This window comes from Cydia splendana, chromosome 6 (assembly GCF_910591565.1).
Source record: "Cydia splendana chromosome 6, ilCydSple1.2, whole genome shotgun sequence".
Classification (NCBI taxonomy): domain Eukaryota; kingdom Metazoa; phylum Arthropoda; class Insecta; order Lepidoptera; family Tortricidae; genus Cydia; species Cydia splendana.
The window spans coordinates 24,212,363-24,236,526 of NC_085965.1; the positions used below are offsets into that span (position 1 = coordinate 24,212,363).

At 36.8% G+C, this 24,164-nt stretch overlaps 1 protein-coding gene across 1 annotated transcript in view; it reads left to right on the plus strand.

The window, feature by feature from the left end:
- The first annotated feature begins 726 nt into the window (after positions 1 to 726).
- LOC134791744 (uncharacterized) overlaps positions 727 to 24,164 on the plus strand; it is a 63,661-nt gene continuing 40,223 nt past the window's right edge. Inside the window, exon 1 of the mRNA XM_063762885.1 lies at positions 727 to 815. Coding sequence (XP_063618955.1) covers positions 782 to 815 — 34 coding nt within the window. The 5' untranslated portion in view covers positions 727 to 781. The remainder of the gene's footprint in view (positions 816 to 24,164) is intronic.

Consider the following 24,164-nt stretch of genomic DNA (forward strand, 5'->3'; position numbering starts at 1 on the left):
AAAACGGCAATAAAATGGCTTTCCAGTGAAAAAATTAGACTGAGCAATTTTCCGGTCCAAGACACGCCAAAAAATTATATTTTATTAATACTGGGATTTCTGCTGGGTTATTTTTTTGATATTTCATATATTGTTGCAATACGTTACATGAATATGTCCGGTGAAGAAAGTTTGAACGGAGCATTTTTCCGTAAAAAGTTATTAACGATTTAAGACTTTAGGTATTTACTTTAATTCTATTATTATTATTCTTTGGAAATTTATAGAATACTTTTTATTTATTGATACTCTATCATACTGTAAAGTTTTTTCTGGCTGAGGAATTACTGCGGGGTCCACTACCTTTATTTACTACACTATATCGCGCGTAGTCGCTAAGCGTAGCTCTTTCGTAGCAGCGCTACGGCGTAGCACCTAAAGTTCGCTACATCGTAGTTCTGTTCAAATTGTGGATAACTATTTAAATTTTTTGAGTTTCCAAAACGTCCCGCTTTGCGCGCTGTTCAAAATCCAATACAAAATGAGACTTAATGCAAACGCGGCCGTCACGCTATCGAATCAAATTTACACTAGGGTTTCTGTTTTGTATGTATAACTTTTGACGCGCGTTTTGGTCTTATACTTTTGATGCTGTCTATACATGTTATTGTCTATATTCCCCAGATAATGCAAAATTCTAGAAGAGTAGCAGTCCGGGAGACACTGGCATCTAATTACGGCCCCCCCGCAGTCGCGGCTGGGAGGCTGCGCGCACCGCACGCCCGCGAGTGATGTGAGCAATATGACGGTCATTCTCGTGTTCGGACTATTCGTTGGTGAGTTTAAAAAAAGGTTCAAGTTTTAAGGTTTAAACAGTGAAAAAAAAGGATTTTTTGGTGGTAAGATTAGTGATGTAAAAGGGACAGTGATTTGTAAGCGTTTAGAATTAAGGCTTGAGATTTTTTTTTCGATGGTTGGACTAGTACTATAAAAATGTTTTAATTGAAATTATACTGAGAATATTTTGCATCAAAAAAAGGAAAATATTTATGGTGGTAAGATGAAATGGACCGGAAATGGGGTAGTGATTTGTACGCGTTTAGAATTAAGGTTGGATTTTTTTTTCAGATTGGAACAGATCTTATAACTGAAATTAAAATAGAAATATAACGCATAAAAATAAATAATTGAAAAAGGTAAAACGTTTTAATTAGGAATCAATTTTAAGATAAAAAGCAAATGAATGACTACTTGACAATCGCTAATTTGTGAACATTAATAAGCATTTAGTATATTTATTATATTATATTATATAATTAAGGCATTAAAATATTGGTGTTTTTTCTTAATTTCAATATAGGTAATGAACGAAGCCAGAGGCGACGTCAGATTTAGGTATTGGCTAGATTTTAATCTGATATTGATATCAGTATAACTTACTCGTATTTATGTATTGGTACGAGATCATCCCTATTAAATTAAGATTAAAATATTATAATATTTCTAAAACAGAATAGAGATAAACCTACTTAATCTTAATCTGCGCGCCCCTCCCCAAAGCACCTACTCGTGTAATGCCCATATCTCGGCGGCGGGAAGAAGTTGATAACTAGAGATATAAAATTGAAGAAATTTGAACATCATGTAATTTTATTTTAAGTTCAAATTTCTTCAATTTTATACCTATTTCGACTTATCAATTTTCCGCCATGTACAGCATCTGATCTACGGTAAATCTATAGAGGCAACGTATTATAATATTACCGCACATTAAACGCCGAAAAAGTACCACTTCTTTAATTTTTGTATGCTTAATTGCGTATTAAGTCTCAGATAGCTATTAATCGTTGTCGTTTTGCCTAATCAATCAATCAATCAAGCAAACAAACAATTAAATCATTTATTTTCTGGCAACTAAGGCCTATAGATACACACACTACTAAGTATGTATATAATAAAAATCTTAAATACTAATAAATAATTTTCGTGGCTAATGAACTAAAGTTGTAATAAAGGAATTAATCAATTGAGGCTTGTAAGTTTTTTTCACATCACTTATTTAGAAAAGGGCTTATTCAGCTTACTGTGCGACTAGGTCGATCTGTGTACAATTATCCTATAATAATATCGCTATAGTAGATGAACGAATGTTGCGGCTCGATTCGGAAAATGAATTAGATTTCTACTAGACTTCAACAAGTTACGATACGGATAATTTAAAGATAGATATGTCAAATTTGACGTTTCCGCGATTCTGGAGGTCCTCGATTCCGACACGTTATGACTTAGATATCCAAGTCACATCTAGTCGATATCTAATGTAGTTCTAGTCGATCTCTAAATCGTCTCAAGATCTTGTGATTATCTCGAAATCCGAATAGGCCTGTTGGTCAGTTTGAGGAGTAGAGCCTACAGTTTAATGTTTTGCTCGTATGACAGGACACACCCGGTATATAAACTTATGCAGAGCTCTTTGAGTAACAAGCACGGATAATGGACCCGGCGCTAGTTTCAAATTTGATCAACGCCGACCAACTTGCTGCCAACTGTTAATCTTTGATGGCTCTCTTCAAGTTTTGCGAGTGAAGTTTGGCTGGGTAACTTTACCTTGTTCAGTTGTAAGTGTCCATTTATTATTGCAATAACGTGACAAACATTATGTGGACAGTTTATTTGATCGCTGCAAACACACACTATTTTAAAATAGATTGAACATGAATCATACATAATTTAACAAAGTGGACAATCAATACAAAATACAAAATGTTGTTTATTATTTCTATAACAGTTGAAAAAGTTTCCTTAATGGGTTACGATGCCTACCTAACCAAAATTACGAGATTAAGTGAGATTGAGTTAGATTTAGTGCCAATCAATGATTTTATACCCTAGTAGGAATTCTAGTTACCAGTTAATATGAGAACCTCTAAACTAAACCTAGATCTAGTATTATCAGTTTCAAATTATATCTAAACTCGAGTGAGTTCTAACTTGGGGCCCGATTCGGATTTTAAAATAGACATCTATTAGATATCTTTTAGACATCACCAAGATACGATAACGATATGTTTATGATCTAACCTGTCAAATTTGACATTTGCGCGATTCCGGAGATACACTTGAACGATTTCCACAGGATATGACTTAGAGATCCAATTCACATCTAATAGATATCTTACTCTATCTAACGTAAAAGTGACATTGGTTGCCCGAATTGCGCTGCAAAAGAGAACTAGTTGATATCTAAACTATAACGTAACTAGAATGGATCTAGTACGTGTCGTCTCTTGTGAATATCTTGAAGTTCGAATACGGCAGTTGATCTGTCGCACTGGACTTAATATTTGAACCCGATTCTGATTTATAATATTGTTACGGTTTTGTTCTTAACTTGTAATTATCTTACAGTCTTGAAGATCGCTCATTGGTGCATGCGTAATGATGTGAAAGTCGTGCGTGAGAGTCACGCCAATCACCAATACGATCGTCAAGATCGTATCAAAACCAGATCACAACCATAACAAATGAATGAATTAGAATCGAATCAAAAAAAAAGGGTAAAAGCGGTAACGTCAATGTGGGAAATACCGTCTATAAGGGATGACCGTCTTATATTCTTTCGTCGTTCTTACCTCTTGCGTAAGTACACTTACAGAAGATCGGTAGAGCAAAAGATCTAGCTCTTTGTTTTAGAAAATTTACGTCTGAGCGACGTATAGATACGAAAGTTCTTGCCCTATGTCCGTATTCCCTCCAATAAATTCTCCACATTGACTTTAAATACAACAAACCTGTATCTTCCAAAATACCGACCGTTAAAAGTCGCATGAAAAACTCCTAAAAACGTTTTCTTCTAAATCCTGCCGGCACAAGTGCCAAATAAAAGGCGCATTTCCTTAAAACAATCAGCAACTCACATTACGACGCTCTCCCCAATTACAAACTCCGCAAAAAGAATCTAATTCAATTGCCGTGAACTTCCGTGTCTAATGTTTAACAACGTCTTATGTCACTAGAAAACACTTGTTACTTCAGTCCGATTGAAACCGGTTGATGGAACTGAAGTTTTTTTTTTACAATTTAACGGTAAACGACACTCGTTTGAACAATTTGGATGTTGATGCTGTAATTGTCGATTTTTTCTTGTTGGACTGCTGTACGGATATGATGTTCTTGTCTACGTGACATCGTGATTAAACGGTGTTCGTCACTGTCTATCCAGCGGTGTTAAAAAGTGACAGTTATTTTTTCCACGTGGATAAAACCATCCATAATACGCCTGCTGGTATCTTAGAAAGATACCATTAAACAAACTATTTTGTGATCTACCTTAGAACGTTTTCAAGGTGTCAAAATAGTTTTACTGTTTAAGTCAATGTAAGGCCAATGAAGTAGTAAATGTGAAAAGGTTGAGTATCTAGTTGTTCGGTAATAAGTACTTCGTTTTTGTAAATATTTATGTAGACTTTGAACAAAAACTGTTGGCAGATACTTCGTAAGTCGGTACTACAAACTACAACGTAAGTGCCTACGTATTAAGTCTATCCCAAAATACGACCTGATTTCTATTTTTGATCTGCCGGCCTAGCCAAGTTGACAATCGCTATCGCTACGACAACGAAACGCTTTGTGCCTCTCTATCACTCTGCCATACTGCCCGATTCGAACTTTAAAATACGTCAAATATTACGGCTAGATACGATATGGATTAGATATGTTGTCAGTGTCAAAAGTGACATTTTTGTTTGAAGAAACGTGAAACGAAACCGATATTAGTGCGACAGTGACAGTTGCGTTTCGAACGGAGCGTAAGCGATTGGCATGTTGGCTACGCGGCCTGTAATATTTGCGAAGTGGTCAGACATTCAAGGGTAATTTCTTTAGTGTCGGTTTTTTCTAAAAAATAGTTGTCAATAATAAAGCTGATTGGTGATAAGTTGATATAAAACCACGTAGACCGACCAGGGGCCGTAGCCAGGACGGTAACAGTCGTTGATCGTTAAACGCCAATCGAAAAATAAAAATGCATAGGTTAATTTGTGACAGATGAAAACTGGGGTGAGCTTTCATCATCATCATCATCATCTCAGCCATAAGACGTCCACTGCTGAACATAGGCCTCCCCCTTGGACCTCCATACGTGCCGGTTGGAAGCGACCCGCATCCAGCGTGTTCCGGCGACCTTAACAAGATCGTCTGTCCATCTTGTGGGTGGACGTCCTACGCTGCGCTTGCTAGTCCGTGGTCTCCACTCGAGCACTTTTCGACCCCATCGGCTATCTTCTCTGCGTGCAATGTGGCCTGCCCATTGCCACTTCAGGGTGAGCTTTGCCTAACTTTATTTCAGGTTTTATAATGGCCTTGTCTATTAAATTCACTTGAATTATAATGAATACTTACTTGTACACTCTCTTGTGTCAGACGGCGAGATCCTCTTTGGGTCCCTGAGCCAGTGGGCCCGGTCGGATTTTGAAATAGACATCTATTAGATATCTTTTAAACATCACCAAGATACGATAACGATATGTTTAAGATCTAACCTGTCAAATATGACATTTGCGCGATTCTGGAGTTACTCTTGAACGATTTCCTCAGGATATGACTTAGAGATCCAATTCACATCTAATAGATATCTTACTCTATCTAACGTAAAAGTGACATTGGTTGCCCGAATTGCGCTGCAAAAGAGAACTAGTTGATATCTAAACTATAACGTATCTAGAATGGATCTAGTACGTGTCGTCTCTTGTGAATATCTTGAAGTTCGAATACGGCAGAGTGATGTATGTATGTATTTGTACAAGAGGAGCATTCCATGAAATTGTCTACCGTTATCTCGTACAAGCGCGAGTTTATGAAGATTTGCAGGTATAAGAGTTTCGTTTTCTGTAACAAATTGTTAAAAATATGACCAGAAAAATAATCGTCGGCTTTAAACGCCGAAAAAAAGTTCTAATATCATCATTCTCTTGCCCTTGTCCCATTCACTTGGGGTCGGCGCAGCATGTCTTTCTCTTCCACACCTCTCTATCGCCCGTCATTTCATCATTCACTTGCGTTCGTTTCATATCATCTCTCACACAGTCCATCCACCTTTTCCTCGGTTTTCCTTTCCTCGTACTTCCCTCCACATTCATTCGTAATACCTTTCTCGTCACATGACTTTCATCCCTCCGCATCACATGCCCGTACCATGGCTAGGCGATTTGCCCTTACTTTTTCTGTTATGGTTAAAAAAAGTTCTAATATACGAAATAAAATGAGTTTGTACGGAATTATTTTCATTTATTATTTACAATATACTTGCTTCCTCATATTTCTTCAAAACGCCTACACGCAGTAGCTATTTGCTGCCTGTTTTGTTGACATAATTTACTTTTCTTTTTAAGCCGACTTCCTGTTAACATTTGAGGTGGGTTTAAATTTAATCATACAGCCCACGCTTACTCAAAATGTTGGATATTAAAAACTGTCAATATAAATTATGTTAGTCAGCTGAAGACAACTTCTTAAAATACCAATTTAATGGGGAAGGCTTGGAAAAATAGGGATGACACCATGTTATAACAAAATCTAGTTAAATATAGAGAGAAAATAAGCAATGCTATTGTAATTATATTTTTGTTAACTGTTATTTGGTCTTGTCAGGTAGTTGAAAATGTTGAAGTTTATTTTGATTGATTTCCCGTATCCTATTTTTCCTTTAACAGTGCAAACTTAAAAAAAATCTTCTGTATAGACTATATTTCCTTTTGTTCTTGGTTTTTGGTTTTTCTTAGATTTTGATAAAGTTTGGTGGATAGATAGCATTCAACATAAGCGCAATTTCACCGTAATTTTTTTCTAATTTTTCAATTTTTTATTTCAATGTCCTACAAAATTGACCACTGAGTTACGAAAACCTATGGAATTTTCGTAAGGAACTCAACGAAAATGTACATACATTTTTAGTCCCAAACTAGGATATCGTGTTTATTCCGACCAGAATGAGGAGCTCTTCAAACCTACCAAATTTTGTCAATGTCTGACAAAATATTGCCCAAATAACAAGTGTCAAGTGTAAAAATATGGGTGCACACATCATACTTCAAAATATGTCCCATAGCTCTTAATGTCAGCGAATTAAGAACTATGGGACATATTTTTGAGAAGTTATTTATATGCACCCATATTTTTACACTTGACAGTACACAGTAAACAAAAAAATAACTCCACATAAAATTCAAATTGCGAACACGAATTTCCTTCCTCATTCCGGTTACGGATTAAAACTCATGGGTAATACAATTACACGAAGAGGAATATCGTTACGCCGATAATTGCTTTGATCCTGTCGACGCGACAAAGGTGTCGGGGCGGGAAAATATGTGATAAAATTGTGGATAATAAAGTTTAAAGCTGGGTCGATACTGACAGTAGGTATATTTTTTGACTGTAATAAACTAATTCCATTTTTAGGGTTCTGTACCCAAAGGGTAAAAACGGGACTCTATTACTAAGACTCCACTGTTCGTCTATCCGTCTGTCTGTCTGTCACCAGGCTGTATCTCATGAATCGTGATAGCTAGACAGTTGACATGTTCACAAATGATGTATTTCTGTTGCCGGTATAACAACAAATACTAGAAACAGTATAAAATAAATATTTAAGTGGGACTCCCATACAACAAACGTGATTTTTTTGCCGTTTTTTGCGTAATGGTACGGAACCCTTCGTGCGCGGTTCCTACTCGCACTTGGCCGGTTTTTTAACATTTAAAACAAAGTGACAGCTTTTTTAATGCCTTTGTCGCAAGGAAATTCGTGAACTTAAGAAATAAGGAGGATTTTTATAAACTACAGGAACAATTTTAAAACTCGGTAAAAAGCAAGACTTGTATTCAAGTTTATGTAAGAGCTACTTCAAACATCGCCCTTAAGGTGTCTTATAAAATGTTTTTCTGTAGCTTATTCCGATTACTGTAGGAATGTGTTCTGCAGAAATATTATTTTCATTTCTCATGAAAGTTGTAGCCGGCTAACTAAAGCGGTAAATGAAAACTAGGTTTTTTATAGTAAACAATATAATATGAAAATATGTACAATAAAATAAACTAATTTCCGTCAGTACTTGAACCTAAACCAATAAAATATCGTCACTGGCCTTAACGTTCTTGAATCCCGATCTTTGTCGAACCGATCTATCAATTCTGGCCGCGGGTGCTACCGCATCCGATGACGTAGGCTCAGCAAGCTTCACGCAGAGCAAAGCTTCAGCAGCAAACATCCAAATAATAAGCAGCAACAGTAATAGGTAGCTCTTCAATTTAAAGGTAGAAGAAAAGGCTGCAACAATCGTACGTTCTTAGATTTCTGGTCGAAACCTAACCCAAGCCTTATTCCGTTACAAGAACCAGTGACGTACATTGCGTACAAATAAGCATTGGATTAGGTTTAATTTCAACATAAACCTAAACTTAATGTTATATATACAATTATACAAACTTTACCTGCATTAGTGGCAGCCCTAGTATTAACTTTTATCACTAATTATAACCATAGAGTCGCATTAAAATAATAATTACAATTGTGCTTTATGCAACATTTCCAAAGGAAAAAATTATGAAGAAAAAACAAAAGACGGGCGAAAAAACGAAAACGGGTTTGCCATGTTACAAAGTGGGACATTGTTATTGTATGAAGTGTGCTGAAGGTGATACGTTTCTACTCTAGGGCATTTTACTTTCTAGGTTAAACGTTCTTTTTAGGTTTTTTCTACGAACCTTTAAGGTCAGAGCACACCGGCTATGCGTATGGGTAAGATCCATGCACGCACACGTCACGCACGCGGTGCACCATGTCCGTCGGTTTGTTGCTACTCGTAATATACCGTGACTAACAACTGCTCGTATGCAGAGTAAGCTTGGTCCGACTCTAAAAACTTTCGTCAATAAATTGCATTACTTGATTATGATAAAGATAATGATAGTTTATTTTTCAAGTAGGCATATCATATTACAATGCGCTTATGAACGTCAAATAAAGCTACACCGGCTCCGACCCTACACCTCTGCCTCGAGAAGATTTAAATCCCCCCTCAATTGGGGGAGGGTATCCCAATATGGGACCGGCAACAAACTCGGCAGGACAAATATTTTCAAATTAAAGAAAATGCGCTCAAGTTTTCGAAACTGCTAAACTCTTTAAAACGAAAACTTGGTTTTAAAATCTCTATTACAAGCAATCATATTCGTCAAACAGGTTTCTTGAAAACTGAAATAAAACTGCTGGAAGTTTTCGCGTCGAATCTAAAACCAACATAAAAGTAATTGCGCTCCCAATTCCGTCAAACATGTTTTCGCCTCACTCTGAAAGGCAAAGTCAAAACAAAATATGTACCTACAAGAAATACTTGAAAGTGCCTCCGGCCTACTTTGAAACATGTTGGAATTGTGTTCCACACGAAATTCTGAAATTTAATCTTGATTTGTTATGGATGTCGGCGGCCGATCGTAATATCCGCCCGAGAGTAAAGTCCTGTGTAATGTTTTGACGGTAGTCACAATCAACCAATAGATATAGGTAGGATGGGTTGATTAGGTTGCTTCAGATGCCCGAAGGCCAAACTGTCCAGAAATAGGAGCCCCGCGTAACGGGCCTCTGTCGACTCAGGGTACGAGACAATGAATTTCACGTTTCACCTTGGAATGTCAAGATCTGGCGTATATTACGATTGGCCACCGATATCGACATGGATATGATACGTCTTGGAAACGAGTCCTAGTGAATTTCGCTTGGCATTTAAATTTACTAAACATTTGGGTCTGCGCCGACTTTTGGGATTGTCGAGCGGCCTGCAATGCTTTTTCCATTAATATAAGTGCTGAGTTTTATATTGTTATCCATTTTTTGTTTCATCAGATCATGATAAAGTTTGGTGGTAGAGTTTCTAATCTGTACGACGTATTGTATTTTCGGAACTCGACGAAAAATAAGGTATTTTTTTTCGAGACATGTTTTGATTTCATATTAATTTATTCCGCCCAGAATAATCTGAGCCCTTGCAAATTTTTATTAAAATCTAACAAAAATAAAACTATAACAAAATAATAATCGGCTTATAATACCTATATAATATAGGTATGTACATAACATATTTTACAATTTAAATTGAGTTTGCACTCTCGTATATCAACAGAAAACCATAATAATTATCATTTTAGACAATTTCTGCTCACTCGCCGCAGGCAAAGAAACATAAACAGCAAAAAGCTAATATTTCCAAGTTATTCCGTAGATCAGAAACTCTTCACAGGCAAGAGATCAAAGTATAAGTAAGCTTGAAAACTAATCTGAGCAATATAATGTTAGCAAGTCGAGCAAGTTTTGACAGACAGACAGACAGAATTGAACCCGCAATAGTTGCAACGTCTGCGGGCTACAGACAATACGATAAAAGTTATAAGGATCAGGTCACACTGGTAGCTTCTTTGCGATGATTATATCAAAATAAAATAAATAAATTATGGGACAGTCTTTCACAAATCGACCTACTGCCGTATTCGAACTTCAAGATATTCACAAGAGACGACACGTACTAGATCCATTCTAGATACGTTATAGTTTAGATATTAACTAGTTCTCTTTTGCAGCGCAATTCGGGCAACCAATGTCACTTTTACGTTAGATAGAGTAAGATATCTATTAGATGTGAATTGGATGTCTAAGTCATATCCTGTGGAAATCGTTCAACAGTAACTATCTCCAGAATCGCGCAAATGTCAAATTTGACAGGTTAGATCTTAAACATATCGTTATCATATCTTGGTGATGTCTAATAGATGTCTATTTCAAAATCAGAATCGGGCCCCTATTCTACAGTAAGCTTCATAAGGATTGTGTTGTGGGAACTAGACGGCGATATATATCATAGAAAGACGTAGAAAAATTATTAAATAATATATGTATAAAGCCTTCTTGAGCTTACCGTAGGGCTTAGGCTTAGTCAATTTGTGTAAAAATATCCTATAATTAATTAATTTATTTATTTACATGTACAAAGAGAACACCCATTACTCGGGACCCTCCTCTTCCTCCTTTCCGATCGTCCTTTTCTCGTACGTAATCGTAACAATCGATATGTGATCCCAGCGTACTGTAGTCTCACAGGCGAATCCTGATTTTAATAACGAGTCACTGATAGTGTCAAAGATATAACTGCTCGTCCTGACATTATAGTGCAAGCGAGATATACTTACAGAAAGTAAGCTACGCAGACGTTTAGCGAATATGTCAGTGTCAAACTCGTGGTAAGGCTACCTTTCTCGTACGTAACAACCGATATGTTACCCCAGCGTTCTGTACTTCTGTAGTCTCTGCATTGTTGGAGCTCAGTGCGCTAGACAGATATTTATTGTAATTAATTTAAGCAAATGTAAGAATTTCATATTAGGGTGAAATTGCCAATTAGTGGGTACCGTTAGGTGAACGGTGCAGTCGCCGAAAGCATGGGGTTGCCAGGCAACCGACAATGCTTGATGCGGCAAACGACCAACAATTGAAGCAGTGTAATTATACCAAAGCTAGCATTTGACTTTGAGAAATAAACCACTTGAAACAACGACATTATTATGGTTTTTGCCTGTACAGTCAAGTGTAAAAATAAGGGTGCACACATCATACTCAAAAATATGTCCCATATCTCTTATGTTAGGGAATTAAGAACCATGGGACATATTTTTGAGTAAGTTTTAAGCACACATAATTTAAACACTTTGACTGTACAACGTGGTACGTGGTACCACAACCGCAAATTGACATGAGGCGTAGGTTTGAAGTGCTATGAAATGATTCTACATAATAAACATTTTTAATTTAGTTCTCCTGTAGAGGAGAATAGCGGGACTGATAAACAATAAATACCAAAGTCGTTTTGACCAAACTAAAACAAAGACGCTTCGCTCACGCTGCGTACTCGCTCGGTTAAAAAATCAAGAGGGCAAACCCACAATCTAAAGCGTACGCAGCGTAAAGATTAATTTTGCGACAGAGATAGAAAAATGGAGGTTGTTTTTTGAGATAAAAATAATGCTTTTGGCTGGTTAGATAATTACTCGTCTGAAAACTTTTTTTTAGGGATGTGACGTTTATTTTTGATGCTTTTAAATATGATTAACTAAAATGATATAAGAGCACTTTTCGCAGAATAACAAACTATTTAATTACATATTTAGTTGAAATATTTACCGTAAAAGTTACCTACTAAGATATTATTATCTAAAATTCATGAATCCACAACCACTCACAAGAGGCTTTGGGCTAGCTTCGATGTTATTTATAAAGATATAATGTTTAGAATAGAATATACCTACATAATATTTACGTACCATTTCTTTACAAAACTTGTAGGTTTCATGCTGAGTTTTCCCTCTTCGTACTTAGATAAACTTTTACGCGTTACATTTACAGATGTTTATAGTCGTAAAAACTACCTAGTGTCTTTATGGCTGGTATTCAGTAACGCTCTAACTCTGAGACAGCGGTAAGATGAGAAGATAAGTTCCCTTATAAATAGGTACATAATATTAATAATAGGTACTAAGATTATTGTTTTAAACAGACATCGTAAATTTTATATCATTTTCGGTGCAGCGGAGTGGTGTTAACGGAATTGGTATAAACAATTTCAACCCTAATAATTAATTTCCTTTAATTACGTTAATATTAACCTTAATTTATTACCATTTCAGTTGGAATTATCTAAACCAATTCCGTTAACACCACTCCGCTGCACCAAAAATGTTATAAAATTTACGATGTCTGATAAAATTTCACAAATTGACTTAGATTGAAAAATGGCTGCGATTTTTTTTGTTGCCGAGTTCGATTCGAATGCCGAGTTAGATTTTGATAAAAATTGTCATGTTTAAAGAGCTACTCATCCTGAGCGGAATAAATTCGAAGTTGTCCCGAAAAAATTTTAAGTATGTAATTTACTACATTCAGTTACGTAAATACCATACGTTTTCGTAATACTTACACAAGAAGTTTTTTTAGGACATACCTACGGTGAAATTGCGTTTAATATTGCACAGAATAGGACACTCTATCTACATACATACCAATTTTATTATTATTTATTATTATTCGTACCCTATAATGTTCCACTGCTGGGCAAAGGCTTCCCCCCACTTTTTCCAGTCTTCCCGACTGCAGTTCCCGTTTTTGCAGTCTCTGGCCATTCCTTGAAAAAGCAATCTAACTCGTCTCGCCATCGCCGACGTGGTCTGCCAAATCCTTGTTTTGAGCTGGGCTGCCACTCTGTGGCGACCTTGGCCCACAAGATGTATATACCAAATATTATATTAATAAAATTAGACAACAAATTAAAAATGGGTCCATTAGCTCTAAGGCTCTTAAGAATAATAATGTGCTTAAAAAACGTATAATATACACTAAATGATGATATTGCGAGTCATATTGAATTCGAACCACAAGTCTGGTAACTATTTTTGATAACGGCAGTTGGCAAGAGACAGTGCACTTGCGTGATCCACTTACAGATACATACATTATGTCTGTGTTCATTACCAACGGAGATAACCACATCGTTGAACCGAATAAAGGCACGAAAAGAATTTGCTTCGCGGTCCAGTTGAAGCGAAGCCAAGACGCGAATAATTTGATCAAGTAGGGTCCATCTATCCTGGAACTTGTCTAATGTTTCAGAAGTTAAAACGGGTAATATATCAAGCCGGGAGCGGTTGGTAAACTAGATTGAGGCTAGTATTTAGGGGGTGAAAATGTAGTGAGAAATCACTAAATTGGGTTGTGTTATCATGTTATTTAGTTATCGGGCGTAGTGCATAATTGTTTTTCATCGTATTTTCACGGAAACGTACGAACGGGTCAGTCAGTCTTGTTACAAAAAGTACTGAGGTTGACTGAAGTAGCATGACAAATACGAACGTTTCCGAGAAAATACGATGGAAAACAATTAATTATGGACTACATCTGTCCGGAAGTATGAGCGAAATACACGTTAACTAAATAACGATTGATTCAAATATCATTCTGATGTCAGTGTACGTTTGAATTGACCTGACAGTTTAACTCAAGTACCAATATTTAGCCACCTACTCAACATATTTCAGAGAGCCTTAAGGCTCCCTTTTTAAGGAATAAGAGTACTTACGTTGTAACTAGTCATGTCTCTTTCCCGTTTTACCGTCAAATGAGGGTCCAGACATCAACAGAAACCACAAAACTGCGCTGAAAATTCTACCTATACGATACAACTACGTATATACATGTCGAATACCGATGGTCCTAAAAGGCGGTGGGCGCGTGGGGTAGTACGATAATGTATTACTTCACAGCTAAACCAGTATGCTACCATGCTACCAGTGCATGAAATAAACCTTAGGACTCGTTAACCATACTAGTGCCTACTATATTTCAGTACTAAATGTTTAAAAGAACTAATTGCTATTTTTAACTCAAGGGAGCAATATGAAATTAAAAAGAAACCGTTTAAATCTTTATTCAAGTCAAACTAGGCCGGCTTCAACCCTACATATCTGACCTGAGAAGATTTAGCCCTATATGGGACCGGCAACAAACTCAGAAGGACAAATCTTTTCAAAACAAGTTAAAACAACACATAACACATCATTTCTTTATTTCACAAAAGTAAGCTTCTAATGAAACATAAGAAATCAAAATAACACTTGAAATAAAACACTTAGCTAAATGGTTAAAGAACGCGGGATTCTATAAGCTATCAGAATAATCCTTTAGGTATAAGCCTTCAGGAACGTAGCGAGTTAGGCACGAGGTTGGCTAACGAGTACGTCCGATCTCTAGCGCGGTCCGATCAAGAAGAAACACCAGCGGCGGAGCCTGTCCGCTCCCGCCTCACTCAAGTTGGCAAACCTGCTCGACCAGTCTACCAACATACCGACAAAAACGCCAACTCGTGCCTACGCTCACTCGAGAGAAACCTCTCGACGTTCCAAAGCCTTCTACCTGTCATCTCAGTTCAACAACACGCCAATAGATGGCGTTACTCTCTACGTAACTTTATTTATTTTGTTACAACCAAATAATACGTAGCTCAACATTGCTAATCGATTTTATACAGGCGTCTAAAATAATGAACTATAACGCTGCAATACGTCTTTCTGGTGTCAGGGTCCGACACGGCCGTCCTGCGCTACACACGTCCTCGTGTGTGGGTGTATGCATTTGATTCTGTAACAAAATACTCAGCACAGTATCTCATCGCTCGGTCATTCCTGACCCACAATTTAGGTCTCACTCAAATTACTATTAAAATCAAACTTTGTTATCAATCAAACCAGAAAATAGTTCAAAGTCATTAAACAATCCTCATTTCTCTAGTCAAAAATAGTCCATCGAGCAACGACTTAATAAAAATAATCAGTAATCATCGCCGCTATCTAGCGGATACACTCCATTAATCATCGCCTCCATCTGGCGGATACTCTCAAATTTATGTGAAAACAGAACAATCTCAAACATCAAAAACACAAATCACAGCTCTAATTCATTGCTCGACAGTATCACTACTATTGTCATCAATATCAATTTACGGGGAAATTATCTGGCATTAAAAAAAATATTTTGGTCAAATGTGATAATAATCATTGTAGGACATCTTAAAATACAGTGGAAACTGGATAAGTGGAACCTGGGTTAGTGGAAAACCTCTTTAAGTGGACCCAAGTTCTCGGTTCCAGTCCCTTGGCAACGAATTACCTCTATAAGTGGAATTTTGGGACCTCTATAAGCGGAATCCATTTTTTCGAAAATTTCTTATTTTTACCTCTGTAACTGGAAGCAGCCGTCTCCGAAACCTCTATGAGTGGAATAGCTCGGCGTTATAAAATTTGTATTTTTAATAAACCGTCACAAGGAGGGTAGTTTGTTTCGTTCATTATGGTTCGTGTTTTTACTACGTATTTTGTATGAGATCTAGGGCTTCCAAATACCGGACTTCTTTCAATACCGGTATTAATACCGACACTGTCTTCATCAATACCGGGATCCCGGGATCCCGGTATTGACTATGAATCGCTTAATTTTTTTGAGTTTTATTAAAAAAAGGCTCACTGTAACACCAGATATGTATGTCCTTAGCTTAGAATATTAAACAATAATAGCCATCTGCAATAATAGGGAATATTACGCAAAACTCTGCATAGAGGGCGTCACTAACTCAATCACATGGGTTACCGTGAAACACGACAGTCGAAAGTTCGGATTCTACCTCTCTATCACTCTTGCTTATTCGATCGATAGAGAAACAGATAACGAAATTTCGATTTTCGCGTTTCGCGGCAAGCCACCTGTAAACAAACCGCCTTGAAGCATCCATCAATGTCATAGTAAAACTTGTCAAAAAACTGGTTAAGGCGTAGTATGTAAAGTTACTCTAATGGTTTACTAAACAAATTAGTGCTGCACTCTGGCGGCAGAACAGTGCAGTAATAGTCCCTATTATAATTTCACCCTCCAGGTTGGCAATCATTTTATCCGGCTTGTTGACTTTACCACTTTCACTAGTCACATTTTTAGTTCAACCTAATAAACCAGCCAACTATATTCAAATTTGCCACCAAAAAATTTCGTTTGCTATAATACAATTCCTTGCTCATTTCTTTCCACTCTTTGATATAATTTTAAGAACTAACTATATTAATAAACACCAAATATTTATCTATGCATATGCACCGATCTTGTTTCAATTAAATGATCTTCTTTAATTATTATGACGACCGGTCTGGCCTAGTGGATAGTGACCCTGCCTGTGAAGCCGATGGTCCTGGATTCGAATCCCGGTAAGGGCATTTATTTGTGTGATAACACAGATATTTGTTTCTGAGTCATGGTTGTTATCTATGTACATAGGTATGTATTTATCTCTATAAGTATGTATATCGCCTACACCCATAGTACAAGCTTTGCTTAGCTTGGGGCTAGGTTGATCTGTATAAGATGTCCCCTAATATTTGTTATACTTTTAAATGGGCAAGTAATATTCTTGATACAGCCGAATTTAATAATTTAAAAAACGGTATAATCGGCACATTTTCCTTGTTTTTGAAAATACCGGGATCCCGGTATTGCATTAAAAAATACCGGTATTGAAAAATGCGTTTTCACAGACGGGATCCCGGTATTTCGGGATCCCGGGATCCCGGTATTGGAAGCCCTAATGAGATCACACATCGTTCAGTTTTTTTTGCATTAAAGTACAATCGGTACATTGATTTATTTAACCATACTGGTTTCTCGTGCATAAATAAATATTAGGAGTGATTTAGTTTTTGTAATTTTGAAAATTGTATACGAGTAGGTACTGTGGATTATATTTATTTGCGTATTTATTTTTGCGGTGGGAGGGTGGGAATATTAATTGCATGTAAAAATACGCAAGTAAGTATAACGGGTTAGCACTGATTGACTAGCACGTTATCTTTTCGCGGATTAGCAAAGTAATATTTTGGTTTTAATTAGTATGGATTTCCGCAAAGTAACGCCTGATTCTATTCACTAGTATTGCTTTTTTTAAAGTCAGGATTACATACCTATTTTTGTTAATACATACATATCTACATACATATATAATAAAAGATGATTATTTAAGTCTTGATCATACCATACGTGACCTCTATAAGCGACATTACTAGCATCCACAACCTCTGATAGCGAGAGCCTCTGTAAGTGAGAAAATGTTTTATTTGAACCTGGTTTAGTGGAAAACTGGATAAATGGAAAACCTGGATAAGCGGGACTAAACAGCCGGTCCCTTGCGATTCCACTTATCCAGTTTCCACTGTAAATAGTACTCTGACTTAATAATGCCAATTTTACTCATATGAACACAGTACATCAACGGAAATTCATTTTTAACAAAACAACACCAGTCCTTCGGTGAATTGCCAGTCCTTCGGCAGATACCAGACCCTCGTCAGAAGTAACCATCTCAGCCGCGTAAGTGCTACTCCTTGCAAAGAGCATTCTGCACATAAAAAGCAGACCACGTGCACCTCTTACATGCTCCGGCACTTCTGATGCGGTCACTAAACAAAACAATACCCAGTCCATCTAAAGCAAAACATTAGTGCCCAGCCCATCGGGCGTGCCTTCAGTCCATCGAAAGCAAAACAGTAGTGCCCAGTCCATCGGGCTTGCCTTCAGTCCATCGAAAGCAAAACAGTAGTGCCCAGTCCATCGGGCGTGCCTTCAGTCCATCGAAAGCAAAACAGTAGTGCCCAGTCCATCGGGCGTGCCTTCAGTCCATCGAAAGCAAAACAGTAGTGCCCAGTCCATCGGGCTTGCCTTCAGTCCATCGAAAGCAAAACAGTAGTGCCCAGTCCATCGGGCTTGCCTTCAGTCCATCGAAAGCATGACAGTATTGCCCAGTACATCGGGCGTACTTTCAGTCCTTCGAAAGTACAAGCTTTCAGTCCATCGAAAGCAAAAACAATGTTAAGAGTGAATTCCAAAAAAAGAAAATAAAAAAAAAACGTTACAATCATGTAACTTAGAATCACTGACACTATCAGCGTCAACTGATCGACTGAAACTGAACATCACTGATCAAAATCACTAAAGATAGCTTTCTACTTTAGCATTAACAACAGAAACTCGCTCAAAACTTCTATGCAGAAGTAAATCCTCTCAAAATCATCCCAACAAAATGGGAACTGCTCACCAGATTAATAAAGCATGATGCACGCGTCCCAGTCAAAGGTGGTGGTGAAGTCCAACCCAAGCACGAAGGCTGATGCTTTCCGCCTTGCAGTTGCCGTTGCTGCGGCAGATGGCGAGATGCACGATGTAGTTTAACATAGCTGGCTGTTACTGAAATCATCATTAGCACGGCATCAGGTTTATCATGTAAGCAGGATAAACTCAAAGATTTATTAAATGCAATGTAGCAGACACAAAAAAACATGTTTCCAATGTATACGGGACTTCAAAAATCTCAGAATAAAATTTAAACTTCAATGAGTGAGTTTTATTTCATTCTATGAACAAACAAACATGTGTTCCAAAAATAAGTAACACGGTAAAATGGGCCAATACGAAAAGTGACAGCTAATTAGATACGTTAGACTGTTATGCTTCGCCATTACACTGAAAATAAAATTCACTAATAAATAATTGGAACGAAACCTGTCCTTTTATTTCCAAATCTCCAGAACAGACGATACTGCACAGCTGCTTCTGTGTTACAGGTGTGATGGCGTCTGTAAGTTGTTCCTGCTCAGGTTGCAGCACACTGTAACATTAATTTTCATATGCGTAGCTCATGTTTCCATAGTATGCACGATTTGTGACCTATCACGGCATTACGGGCAATAATTTGTAGCAATTTTTATTAATTACTAAACGTTACAGGGTAACGTAAATTAAGTAAGTAGTATTACATAATCCTATGCATTGGCAAATCAGCAGGATCAATTTCTAACGGTGCATTGTATTTTCATGAAAAAAAATATTTTTTGAGGGTAGATGCACAAGTGAGCGATGAAATAATATCACGTCGTGATAGCTAATACTTGGTTGTAATTAACAACATGGATTTCACTTCAAAATAATTCAAGATCACTTAGATTTAAATGGATTATAAAAATGAATTGTATTTTCATGAAAAATCAATTATTGAGGGTAAATTCACAAGTAAGCGATGAAATAATATCACGTTGTAATAGCTTATACTCGGTTTTAATTAACAGTATGGATTTCAAATCAAAACAACTCAAGATCGCTTCGATTTAAATGGATTACAAAAATAAATTACAAAGAAACGCAACGATCCCAGGGATGACGTCACGTAACGACCGCTATGCTCGACTGCCTCAATCACAATTTTATTCACAATTTCACAATAATTCTCACCAAATAACAATGAATTACACTCACCTTTCAATCAAGGTTAGACACGTGAGCTTACCATTACCGCGTGTCCAGACTATGGAATGTAGGTCACCAGAAATACACCAGAAATACACCACGCTCCCATGTGGCTGTGTAAGCAATACATGAAACTCTGCATCGATCCCACTTCTGATGTCGAATACCGATGGTCCTAAAAGGCGGTGGGCGCGTGGGGTAGTACGATAATGTATTACTTCACAGCTAAACCAGTATGCTACCATGCTACCAGTGCATGAAATAAACCTTAGGACTCGTTAACCATACTAGTGCCTACTATATTTCAGTACTAAATGTTTAAAAGAACTAATTGCTATTTTTAACTCAAGGGAGCAATATGAAATTAAAAAGAAACCGTTTAAATCTTTATTCAAGTCAAACTAGGCCGGCTTCAACCCTACATATCTGACCTGAGAAGATTTAGCCCTATATGGGACCGGCAACAAACTCAGAAGGACAAATCTTTTCAAAACAAGTTAAAACAACACATAACACATCATTTCTTTATTTCACAAAAGTAAGCTTCTAATGAAACATAAGAAATCAAAATAACACTTGAAATAAAACACTTAGCTAAATGGTTAAAGAACGCGGGATTCTATAGGCTATCAGAATAATCCTTTAGGTATAAGCCTTCAGGAACGTAGCGAGTTAGGCACGAGGTTGGTTAACGAGTACGTCCGATCTCTAGCGCGGTCCGATAAAGAAGAAACACCAGCGGCGGAGCCTCTCCGCTCCCGCCTCAGTCAAGTTGGCAAACCTGCTCGACCAGTCTACCAACATACCGACAAAAACGCCAACTCGTGCCTACGCTCACTCGAGAGAAACCTCTCGACGTTCCAAAGGCTTCTACCTGTCATCTCAGTTCAACAACACGCCAATAGATGGCGTTACTCTCTACGTAACTTTATTTATTTTGTTACAACCAAATAATACGTAGCTCAACATTGCTAATCGATTTTATACAGGCGTCTAAAATAATGAACTATAACGCTGCAATACGTCTTTCTGGTGTCAGGGTCCGACATACATATATCTATGTCGACGGTAAATATATACCGATAGGCTGATTATGACGGTAAAGATCTACTCATGATTCTTTGGTGATTTTGACCTTCTCGTGTGACCCTCAAGATGAGCTACTCTCGGATTCGTACAAGTTACATTATTCCCGCCGCTATTCTTACCTATACAAGGAAAAATTTATGGAGCGATGATTTTTTATGACCACTAGTCGAGTCGTAACGTCATGTTTAATGTAGCGGGAATCTAATAGACTAAGTTAATTGGTACAACTTTATTACATTTCGGTAGTAATAATTCGAATTAAGTCCATATGAGACGATAAACGTAGGTCTTGTAGACTAGCTTCTGCGTACAACTTTGTCTTAGCAGAATTAAGGTAAACGTACTACGCAGGCGTCAGATATGACTGTCTCAACTGATAAATGTATTTTAATCTGAATTTACTTTAAAAATTGAACTTTCCAACTGTCAAATAATTTGATTTCATTGTCAAGCTTGAATTATATTATCTATCTACTGCGAGCTGCGGTGCCGAATCTCTATTTGACTCTAAAAATAATTTACGAGTACTTAAAGCTATATCGCTCTTATTCCAATGTTTTTAAGTTTGTTCTCTCAGAACAAAATATCCATTAGATTTCGAACTATATTTAGAAACGCCACTTGTAACCCACCATTATTTACACACAATAGATTATAAAACCCAACACACCTACAGACATTTACAGGCCAATTCGAACTTTCGAACGTTCACTGATACCAAAATTACATATAACTGATGTTATTTGGTTATCGTGCATTTCGCTCCTAGTTGTTCGTATACATGTATTGGCGAGGACGAGACGCATGATAACTAAACAACATGATTCAAATATAATTCTCATGTGAATGTACGTTCGAATCGGCCTGATAAGTAGTCGTACACCAAACGCCTAGGAAGGACCACTCAGGATGATATATGGGCATATCGCGAGATCGCAGCCGCACACTCGCCACATTACGTAGATTAGGAGGCTATTGTTACACGCGTGTACATTGTCACAAAGGAAAGCAAGGTTATCAAACTATCATACCGTTAATAGGTATGCCAGGGTTAGGTTTATAGAATATATTACCTAGACGGAAAAACAACTTAATACATTCAGTGCCAGTGACTCCCTAGGGGAGTTCACTGTTCGTAGGCGCTTTTCGCTACATACGGTTTTTCCCGTGTTATCGGCTACGCTCGTAGCTCGAGCTGGCACTGAATGTGTTAACAGATATTAAATCCTTCTTCACCAATTTCCCACCACTTGTTCACCAATGTTTTAATTTTAAGGATATATAACTTTTTATACAAGCAGGGAATCAATTTAGTGGAAACCGTACATTGATAAACTGTTTCATTTAAATAGCTGTTTAACTATTAGGGTGGTTCACGTTTGTATGGGAAAAATTCAAACTCTAGTTAGAAGAAGCGGCACCCCCTCATTTTGTTACACTTGTTATGTTGACAAAATACGCCAAGTTTTGTAATCTTATCTCAACTACAAGGGGGTGCTCAAACACTTTGAAATTTTTCAAAGTTGTATGAAATCCAAAAAAATCTAGTTATTATTTTTTTGATTTTTATGTAAGTAGTGGTTTTCACATTATTTGAAAGTGTGATTTAAAAGTTATTAAGTAAAAAAATATTTTTATTTCTATTTTTTATGATTTTTTTAGGTGAAATTCAAAAAATCTTACTTTTGAAAAATTATAAAAAATAGAAATAAAAATGTTTTTCTACTTAAAAACTTATAAATCACATGTGCAAATAGTGTGAAACCAGATACTTAAATAAAATTCTGAATAATAAATACTTTTTTTTTTGGTATTCATACAACTTTGAAAATTTTCAAAGTGGTTGAGCACCCCCTTGTAGTTGAGATAAAATTACGAAACTTGGTGTATTTTATCAGCATAATAAGTGTAACAAAATAAGGGGGTGCCCCGTAGGAAAAAAAAATGTTTTTTGAACCACGCTATTAACTATATTTAACTATGTTAGTAATTTTCCTCCGTCGTTTACACTACGCTTTCGGGATAACTAAAACCAGACTTTTATATTAAAAATCAATATTGCTAGATTATAATACGTTTTAAATTAAAACTTCTCTAACATAACGATTAAGTACTTTTGTAAACTTTGAAATTACAAATTCCACGATTGGTTAAAATATTACCAACTAAAACTTAACTACCCCTTAACAATATCATAAAAATAAATGGCCTGAAGCCTAACATAATATACGAAACAGCGATGGTATCGTATTATAATATTGAACTAGGGCTGCCACGCCACCTGACGGCGTTGACGCGAACTTTGGCCGCGGGCGGAAAAACTAGAATGAGCAGCCCTAACGAGGGTCGACCTTTTGAGTTGACGTCGTGGGTGAGCATGATATATTTGATATATTTTAAAGGCCGTTAGTAAAGCAAGTGTTGGAGTTGATATGGTATGATGGGATGTTTCTAGTTTGCATTTGTTTATCAATGACTGTTTTTTAACATTCACTGCCAGCGACCCGCTAAGCGTACTTTTTGTTTAAGGCGTGGTAGATTCAGCTACCAGAGTTTTTGAAAAATCGTAGCCCCGACTTCTTGAGTTTCGCTCACTAGAAAAAAAACACGAACATGATTTAGGTCTAAAAAGCAGCTTTATTTTTTGCAACAATTTTTGCACAAAGCTAAAAATATGAAAAACGCTTCTAAAAATGCGTAATTTTCTTTTTAATTGAATTCATCGATCACTTTTTTTTGTTAAAACTTAAATACAGTTAAAATTCAAAGGTGAGAGTGAGAAGCCGCTATTGCCTAAACGCGTAACACTGGCAGTGAATGCGTTAAACACCATTTAATCATCGGATCAAGAACTTGCATAAGATTTTCGTTACATTGCGGTATTTGGTCGATCGACTGAATTCATTGTACTCTGTAGTTAGCAATGTATCAAATATTGCATGCCGTGTAAATGGGGCTTTAGTATCACACTTTTTTTAACTTCACTTTTAAACTTACAAACTAACACTAAAAGCTAATAAATTCTTTCAAGTCGATTTTAATCTACTTACTCCTAATAGCCGTAGTGATTTTTAAACATTGCAAGTTCCTATAATACAAAAGATAATACAATAATCTGGTATTATCGAGGAGAAGATGGATAGTGGAACTCTTCGGTTTTCTTATTCAAA